General features: G+C 39.9%; 1 protein-coding gene across 1 annotated transcript in view; it reads right to left on the bottom strand.

The window, feature by feature from the left end:
• Window positions 1-3,971: 3,971 nt before the first annotated feature.
• A2M (alpha-2-macroglobulin) overlaps window positions 3,972-9,818 on the bottom strand; it is a 50,800-nt gene continuing 44,953 nt past the window's right edge. Inside the window, exons 32-38 of the mRNA XM_010849376.1 lie at window positions 9,415-9,633; window positions 9,138-9,265; window positions 7,658-7,748; window positions 6,556-6,621; window positions 5,030-5,132; window positions 4,502-4,543; window positions 3,972-4,166 (exon numbers count right to left, since the gene is read on the bottom strand). Coding sequence (XP_010847678.1) covers window positions 4,150-4,166; window positions 4,502-4,543; window positions 5,030-5,132; window positions 6,556-6,621; window positions 7,658-7,748; window positions 9,138-9,265; window positions 9,415-9,633 — 666 coding nt within the window. The 3' untranslated portion in view covers window positions 3,972-4,149. The remainder of the gene's footprint in view (window positions 4,167-4,501; window positions 4,544-5,029; window positions 5,133-6,555; window positions 6,622-7,657; window positions 7,749-9,137; window positions 9,266-9,414; window positions 9,634-9,818) is intronic.

Below are 9,818 nucleotides of genomic sequence, written 5' to 3'. Positions count from 1 at the left end.
TCTTCCTATCCTTGAGAACCTCTGCCTACTTTTTCCTGTTCCTGTAGGTAGGTAAGTGCTTCCCCTTTTGACCGTGCTGGGTCTTCATTGTTATGCATAGGCGCTCAGGCTTAGTTGCCTGGTGGCATGTGGGAGGTGGATTCTTAACCACTGGACCATTGGGCAAGTCCCAGGTAAATACATTTTTAGTAGCTTTTTTTTTCCCTTTCTGATGGACATCATTCGAGTCTTAGTTTATGTAAGCGTAAAAAAAAAGGACACTTTATTTCCTTCCCCTCCCATTATTTAAGAGCCTGTTTTATGTACCCTGTCCTTTGCTCTATTGTTTTCTCATAACAGTATAATCCTGGAGATATTTCTGTATTGATATGTAGAGTGCTTTTTCATTCTGTTTCCAGCCACATATTTTGCCATCGTTTAGATGTTTCCTAATATATTCTGAATTCTTGTGACCACTTTCATAAACTGTTATACCCTCACCTCCCAGTATTAACTTTTGATTTTTCAGTGGCGTTTACATGAATATAAAAGACATTTATTCTTCAGAGGTAGATCAAGTATTCTTTCTCTTTGAATTCCTGCCATAATCATGCAATCAACCTCTGACCTCTCTATCTCTTTTACTGTCATGTCTCCAAATACTTTTACAGAAGAATAAATAGTTCACGAAATTTGATGCTGTCAAGGTATATCATTCTTTAAAAGTCTGCTGAATTTTAATTCCATGATTCCCAACCAGTAGGCTGGTGGCAGATCTATTTTCAATTATAATTAGATCTTTTCTTCAGGATAAAGAACACGATGTAAAAATTCATGACTCAAGAGCGTCCAGGTCTCTCTGGTTACGAAAATAATGCCCAAAATCCTCTTACAATGAAAGGAAAGTGAATCGAATTATAAAAGAACTCATACAGAGTGCCTGGTAATTACCAGAATATCAGAATTTGAATGTAGTATGTCAAAACTTGAGAAGGTCATTGTATCTGGAGTCCATCCTAGTAATAAATAGTTTGCAATATTTATCATGTAGTATTACAATAAGCCAAATATGAATCTGTTTGTTTTATTCTTCAATGTAATTTCTCTAAGGAAAGAATTCCAATGTATTCAATTTTGCATCATAGCATGGAATATAGTGCCTGACACGCTGGAATGAATGAATAAATGTTTCTTGAGTGAGTCTTCTTGGTCCAAGGAGATACAGTGATTGATTTGCAACAAGCATACCCTTCAAGTACATTTGCAGTCATGACTTCCATAAGAACAAAGGACTAGACTAAGTGATAGAATTTATTATAATCCTGTTAGTTTATTTCCTTTAGTCATACATAGCATATTGAAAAGCAGAGATATTACTTTGCCAACAAAGGTCCATCTAGTCAAGGCTATGGTTTTTCCAGTGGTCATGTATGGATGTGAGAGTTGGACCGTGAAGAAAGCTGAGTGCCGAAGAATTGATGCTTTTGAACTGTGGTGTTGGAGAAGACTCTTGAGAGTCCCTTGGACTGCAAGGAGATCCAACCAGTCCATTCTGAAGGAGATCAGCCCTGGGATTTCTTTGGAAGGAATGAGGGTAAAGCTGAAACTCCAGTACTTTGGCCACCTCATGTGAACAGTTGACTTATTGGAAAAGACTCTGATGCTGGGAGGGATTGGGGGCAGGAGGAGAAGGGGACGACAGAGGAATAGATGGCTGGATGGCATCACTGACTCGATGGACATGAGTCTGGGTGAACTCCAGGAGTTGGTGATGGACAGGGAGGCCTGGTGTGCTTCGATTCATGGGGTTGCAAAGAGTTGGACATGACTGAGCGACTGAACTGAGGAGAAGGCAATGGCACCCCACTCCAGTATTCTTGCCTAGAGAATCCCGTGGACAGAGGAGCCTGGTGGGCTGCTGTCCGTAGGGTTGCACAGAATCAGACATGACTGAAGTGACTTACCATGCATGCATGCATTGGAGAAGGAAATGGCAAACCACTCCAGTATTCTTGCTTGGAGAATCCCAGGGACAGAGGAGCCTGGTGGGCTGCCATCTATGGGGTTGCACAGAGTTGGACATGACTGAAGTGACTTAGCAGCAGCAGCAGTCATACCCCTAATTTCTTTTATATTTCATGACTTAGATTGATCTAATTATAACATTTATTCAGCTCTGAAATGTTGTTTTCTTGGCCTTGTTGTCTGGTGTGGGTTGGAGAGGCAGAATGGTTTGAGGTTATGAGTGTAGACTTGGAAGCCAGACTTCTTGATATTGAATTCTGGTTTAGCCATTTACTCCCTGAATAACTTGGGGAAATTACACCTCTCTGTGCCTCAGTGTCCTCACTTGCTATGAAAGTGAAAGTGTTAGTCACTCAGTTGTGTCCCCAACTCTTTGTGACCCCGTGGACTGTAGCCCACTAGGCTCCTCTGTCCATGGGATTCTCCAGGCAAGAATACTTGAGTGGGCTGCCATTTCCTCCTCCAGGGGATTTTCCAAACCCTGGTATCCTGCATTGCAGGCAGATTTGTTTATTGTCTGAGCCACCAGGGAAGCCTCAATTGTTATAATAATACCTATTTCATAGGGTTGATATATTAATACCTATGAAGTGCTTAGAGTAGAATCTAGCACAAAGGTGATTAACTTTCTTAAAGATTTTTTTGATGTGGACCATTTTAAAAGTCTTTATTGAATTCGTTATAATATTGCTTCTGTTTTATATTTTTTGGCTAAGAGGCACATATGATCTTAGCTCCCTAACTAAGGATCGGACCCACACCCCACTGCATTGGAAGGCAAAGTTAACCACTGATAGCCAGGGAAGTTCCAGGGTGATAGCTTTTAGCTTTTACTTTTGCCTAGCCTGGAGACAAAGCTAAGGGTGCTTGAACTTCAAAGACCTTCACAGTTCTTTGTTTATAGCATCCAGGCTCTGTCAGACTCAACCAAATGAAGGCTAGGACACCTAGGACTTTCCAGGGACCTTCTCTTCAAACTCTGGAAGCTTCTACTCCTCCATCCATATGATGGATGATTTAATGCATATGAGTATCTCCTTGAGTTTGTATTCATCCTTTGATTCTGGCTCAAAGTTCCAAAAAAAGAGATGTTTCAATGTAACACTCTTATTTAGGCTTTGAGCCCTATGTATTCTTTCTTCTAGGAAAACTCACTTCTCTTTGAATCACCTCTTCAGTATTTTCAATCTGTCATCCTTCACTGAATCTGATACCCAAGGTTAACTAACTGATCACATATATTGATCAATGGCAGATTTGGTTCTCAGGACACATAACTTTCAATTCAAATCAAGTCCCAATTAATATGCTGCCTCCCTATGTTGGACAGTCAACTTTCTATTTCATTACTTCCCTTTAATGTGGAGTCTTTCTTTCTCCAGACAGCCTTTTGTTCTCTCATAAATCCACTCTTTGGCTTTTTCTTAGAGTCCTGCCATAACCAAACACACTTTAAATGCTCCTAGTATATAATCCAATACTTTCTTCTTTTCCCGGCAACCTTTAAATGAAGCCTACTCAGACTACCATCTCTGTAATGTTTCTCATTTTTGAAGTCCCTTAACCCTTGACTTTTTAAACAGTAATTTTATTTATTTATTTTTGGCTGTGCTGGGTCTGTATTGCTGCACAAAGGCTTTCTCTAGTTGTGGTGAGTGGGGGCTACTCTCTACTTGCAGTGGTGGGCTTCTCGTTGCGGTGGCTTCTCTTGTTGCAGAGCATGGGCTCTAGTGTGTGCAGACTTCAGTAGCTGCAGCGTGTGGGCTCAGCAGCTGCAGCTCCTGAGTGCTAGAGCACACACTCAATAGTTGTTGCACATGGGCTTAGTTGCTCCACAGGATGTGGTATCTTTCCTGATCGGGGATCAAATCCTTGTCTCCAGCATTGGCAGGTGGATTCTTTACCACTGAGCCAGCACGGAAACCCCTTTCTATGAATTTTTATCTCAGGAGTCCATGGGAATCACATGGAAGTGTAATAAACATTTATTGAGTAAATGAGAAAACAGTGATAGAGACTGACCAGAAAAAAAAAAAAAAGTTTATTCAACAAGCCTTCAGAGATGTTAAAAATTCTCTTTCTTCCACGGAGATCTGAGTCTGTGGAACAGGGAATCCAGCAAAGCAGTTTTCATTGACATGGTCTTTAAGCATTTCCAGTATCTGTGATAGTGGAAAGGACAGAAAGTTCAGATGGACATGGGTTTCTGGAGCAGTGGAAATTCCTTCCCTGAGATCTGGGTGGCATATTGCCAGAGGAAATCCAGTTAGTATAGTGGAAATGAGATTCATTACTTAAAATGATTCAACTTGCAGTTCTATGAACCGTCTGAGATTTGACTATCAGGGGCCCCTTTTCAATAAAGGTATTTTTTTTAACAATAAGTTGCACCTTGAGCAGTATGATATCCATGAAAAATATTTAGCCAGAATTTTATGGAGGAGATTTGAGGGGAGACAAAGTGGTTCTCATTCCATCTGGAAGGAGGTTTGCTTACCTTTGCTGCAAGGAGCACTATACTCAGCAACTGCAAACTCATCTGAATAAAAACAAAAACAGTCAAACAAAGTGAGAGGGAAAGCAAACATCGATGGGATATAGGTTAGTGAGAGAATCTTTATTGTGGGAAGAATTGTATCAGAAACACCAGCATCATTCATTTGATGTGTTCTCACTGCCTTGTGTCTTCAAATACTTTATGTTATGCTTTCCTTTACCCTAAACTCTTGAAGGGCAGCAGTTTAAATATCATACTTATTTAAATTTCATATTGTCCTATAGTTGATTTTAACTGAAGAAAAAAGAACTAGATATCCTACAGGTGCTTTGTATTAGGAATAGTACAATTATACAATAGGTAATTTCTACAATGTTTGTGTAGAAGACAAAGACAGGAGAATCAGACTTGGTGGAGACAAAATGAACTGATGAGAGCAGTTAGTTTAATGAACTGGCCCAACACATCTTTCAAATATAAATCTCTGATCAAGAATTTAATTTCTGTGTGAACGTTGCTCTCACTCACCTGTCTCATAATAGTCATAGACTTTCACTATGGCAGGTTTCAGATCCCTTACTGGGATGTCTTGCAGAACTGTGAAGGTCAAGGTCAGGGTCTCATTTGTCACCTATAAAGCAAAAAGGAATTAAATGACCCTCCAGGGAGCTTCTGTCTCTCTTCTTTGAGTGAGTTTAAGTATTCACCTCTTTTGGGGAAAAACTTTTTGTCAACTAACAGGGTCCTTAAATTGGGTTAAAAGCTCTCAAAGTAGATGAAAACTTCCCCAAACTGTTTCTTAAATAGCTAAAACTATTCATACACTCCCATTAATATGAGTTCATGGCTCTGTTTATCGGGGTGAATGATGTATGCTTTTTATTGTTTGAATACCTAAGTTTATTTTTAAGTATCAGAATTCAATATTTTCAGTTCTCTATCATGCAGAAATACTTGTTAACTCAAAATACGTGTATATATATATATATGGCTGAGTCCTTTCGCTTTTCACCTGAAGCTGACACAACATTGTTAATTGGCTCATGTATGCGTGCTAAGTTGCTTCAGTTGTGTCTGACTCTTTGCGACCCTATAGACTACAGCCCACCAGGCTTCTCTATCCATGGGATTTTCCAGGCAAGAATACTGGAGTGGGTTGCCATGCTCTCCTCCAGGGGATCTTCCTGAACCAGAGATTGAACTCTTGTCTGTTATGTCTTCTGCACTGGCAGGTAGGTTTTTTTACCACTGAGCCACCTGGGAAGCCCAACTGGCTATACCCCTGTATAAAATAAAAAGTTTTAAAAAAAAGGAATATAAAAGGCAGATCGCTGCAGACTTAAGTTTCATAAAATTGTAAGCTATAATATCCATCAATATGGGAACAAATAAACTATGTAACAACACACAACTACAAAACCAGATTGGTTTATTGATGGACTGATCTTATATTTTATGGTCTAAGTCCTTCCTGAGATTGGTATTACCCTTTTGTCTTACTGATGTGATGTTGAAATGTGTGTGTGCTGAGTCATGTCCAACCCTTAGCGACGCCAAGGACTATAGCCCACCAGGCTCCTCTGTCCATGGGATTTCTCAGGCAAGAATACTGGAGTCGGTTGCCATTTACTTCTCCAGGGGATCTTCCTGACCCGGGGATCAAACCCTTGTCTCTTAAGTCTCCTGCATTGGCAGGTGGATTCTTTACCATTGGTGTCACCTGGTATATGATATTATGTTGATTATGTTGATATAATAATTGACTAACCCCAATGGTTGCTTCCTTCTATTATGCAGTATTTGCAAAATAACTTGTGCACATAAGTCAGCACCTTTTGTGGAGAATTTCTTGCTTTTGGGGGGTCCTAGAAATATTCATATCCCAATATTATATATAAGTCATTTCTTCCCATAGTCCCAGATGAAATATAAATAGAGGAGAGGAGAATATTTATTGGAACTAATGTTAGAATTCTCAAATTTTTAGTATGGAGATGATGTCTCCAAAAATGTCTTATCTGTATATTTTGCAACTAGACTGGCAGGGCACTCACCTTATCCAGATAAATCAAAACATGGTTGTTGCTAACTTCTGTTCGGCTCACGTTAGATCTTTCTAGCTGAAGAAAATTAAGACATTGTAAATGTTAATAAACAGGTGAAAACCCTGGGGAACCAGATAAAAGAATGTTTATTACCAAACTAAGCCTGAGGGTGAAATTTCTTGAAATGCTTTTTATAAGCAAAGACAATAATGTGGCAAAATTAAAAAGGAAAGGTAATTGGGATGCAGGGTTTAATATTAGTATGATACAGGACCTATGTATAAAGTTGATTTATTTGAGGAACAGGGAACAAAAAAGCTTAGAAATTACCCATATCTCAAGGTTCAATTCACATTCCATTCCTTTATGGAGGCTTTTTTTTTTTCTTTACTTTTTCTTATTCTCAGTTTTCTCTGTACTTCTGCAATAGTTCTACTTTGTTAATCTTTTTCATATTTTTCACTGGTTCATGTGCTTATGCTTTATTTTCTGAAGATTCTAAGCTCCGTTAAAGTAAGAGCCTGCCAACACTTTTTTTCCTAGTAGATGGGGCTCCTACCATAGTGCTGTTCATGACAGGAGACAGACTGCTGCTGTGTCACTAATGCAGTGAGCTGGCATCCAGCATCCAGGTCTGCCCAGGAAGCTCAGAAGACTAAATTAATATGATCCCTAATAGCTGCCACCCCAGTATGATCCATGGTGGAATAACAGTCTCAAAATTGTCTGAGTTGACCACTGAAGTTAGTAGTGAAAGACTAGTTAATGATAACAATGCTTCATAAAACTAGAAGAAAAGGAGAAAGTTTTACAGACCATTTGTTTTTCATGGATGGCAGTTTTGGGTTATTAGTACTTAATATTTCAAATTAATATCTTAATGGAAATGTGACCAAAAAATCCATCACAAAATTTTGAGACCCATTAAAGCAAAGTTTAATGGGAAAACAAACAACTCCCCATACAAACATACTAAATTATATTTCTGCATTTGGTGAAAGTAATGTCTTTGGTAGGAGTTGATTTAATAGTATTTTATATTAATGTCTTAGTCTAGAGATATATAAAACATTAAATAAAATAGAGTCTCCTGGGCTTATTGTAAACCTACCATTTTCACTGTTGGTTTCAAGGGAATGAAGCCAGATACCATCTTCACGTCAACAATTGCCATATTGGAGGCTGGACGGCTTCCAATATAACTAAAAATCCAGGGAAGAAAGGAGTTAGGACTTTCTGTGTCATTAAATATTCTTTTTCTATGTTCATTAAGCACATAAGAGTCCTGAAAGGTACCAGAAATCTTCCTAAATTTCTTATCAAGGAGCTAAAAAAACTGGCTGTGCATTAGAATCTTCAGGGGAGACTGCTGAAGCCACAGAGACCAGGCCTTACTCCAGACCAGATGAATCAGAATTGCATGGGTGTGACCTCTGAGCATCTGCCTTTTAAGAAAGCTCTATAAGTGCTGTATAGTTGGGCAGTTCAGTTCAGTTGCTCAGTCATGTCTGACTCTTTGTGACCCCATGGACTGTACCATGCCAGGCCTTCCTATCCATCACCAACTCCCGTCCCACACCATACTCAAACTCATGTCCATCGAGTTGGTGATGCCATCCAACCATCTCATCCTCTGCCATCCCCTTCTCCTCCCACCTTCAGTCTTTCTCAGCATCAGGGTCTTTTCATATGAGTCAGTTCTTCACATCAGGTGGCCGAAGTATTGGAGTTTCAGCTTCAGCAACAGTCCTTCCAATGACTATTCAATACTGATTTCCTTTAGGATGGACTGTTGGATCTCCTTGCAGTCCAAGGGACTCTCAAGAGTCTTTTCCAACACCACAGTTCAAAAGCATAGATGGGCATGAGATTGCTAATCTATCCAGTTATTTGTTACATGTACTTTGTCTTTTTTCCTGAATAATATCCCCAACCAGGTTATAATATTCTTGTTGTTCAGTCACTAAGTCGGGTCTGACTCTTTGTATCCCATAGACTACAGGATGCCAGGCTCCCTTGTCCTTCCTATCTGCCAGAGTTTGCTCATAATATCTTGTGGACAGATACAAATAGCCCAGTAGTTATTTGAAAATGGCTGCATATGTATATATTTCCCCCAGATTGATTATTTTATATATAATCTGAGATTTAATTATCACCAGTAGGAATTTTAACTAGAGAGTCACTACTCCCTTCTATTCATACTTTGCAAGAGGTCTCCACCTTTGTCCTGGATAAAGCAAGAATAATATCGGATTTCATGACAATAGAATGAAATCAGGATGAATCATTATATTAGAATAAAATCAGGAATTCAGGTTAGAGGCAAGGGGTAATGTTCTTTATGTAATTATTATTGAGGGGGTTAATAAGCTGTAAATAAGGAGATTAGACATTAAGAGATCCTGCAGTGGGGGGATATACAATGTAAACTTCATCACTGAGAAATTCTGTGTCAACATGGGAACAGGTTGCTTTTTCAATAAATGCAGAACAGACATTCACCGTCATGCTGCTCTGCTTAATGTGGAGTTCTAGTGAGAAGATTGGCTGTTATACCCAGAACTACATGATGCAGTTACAGGTCTTACCTGACACTCAGTGAGATCTGGAAGCTGGTGTGGGCTTTGGGTCCATCACAAGTTTGGGGCAGAGTCTGCACCTCCAAAGCAAATGGGAACTCATCTTTTTTCGGGAGAATATTGTATTTCAAAGATGTCTGTGGAACAGAGAAAAATCTGTGATTTTTCCTTCTCCAGGACTCCTCCCAGATACCTCAACCCTTTCTCTCATTTGCGCCATCGTTCACTGAGTTACGACTTTTCATTGACCATGGTGACTCTGGATCTTCTGTGCCCAGAATCTCACCTGGAGGTAAACACATCCTTCTCCTGTGACTGACATGCTGTACTCTCCAGGCACCTCTGGCAATGAAACCTGCTGTAGTAACAGGCGGTTGCTGTTTTCCACTTGGAATTTTGTGGAAAATGTCCCTGAAGACTGGATGGTCACCTGTGCAACCTTCCTAGCACTGGTGAAAGTGGCTGCTCCGTATCTGGACAAGGCGTGGAGAGCTACCACTGTGTCCTGGAAGAGACAGGTGAGAGGACCCACTTAGGCATGACAGCCCTTGAAAGACCCAAAAGTCCATGTTGTTAATAGTGAAAGTCACTCAGTCATGTCTGACTCTTTGCGACCCCATGGACTGTAGCCCGCCAGGCTCCTCTGTCCATGGAATTTTCCAGGCAAGAATACTGCAGTAGCTTGCTATT

The sequence above is a fragment of the Bison bison genome, unplaced genomic scaffold (genome assembly GCF_000754665.1).
Source record: "Bison bison bison isolate TAMUID 2011002044 unplaced genomic scaffold, Bison_UMD1.0 scf7180017864281, whole genome shotgun sequence".
NCBI classification, from domain to species: domain Eukaryota; kingdom Metazoa; phylum Chordata; class Mammalia; order Artiodactyla; family Bovidae; genus Bison; species Bison bison.
Note: the sequence above shows the minus strand (reverse complement) of the source record. Positions and strands in the feature narration are given on the sequence as shown.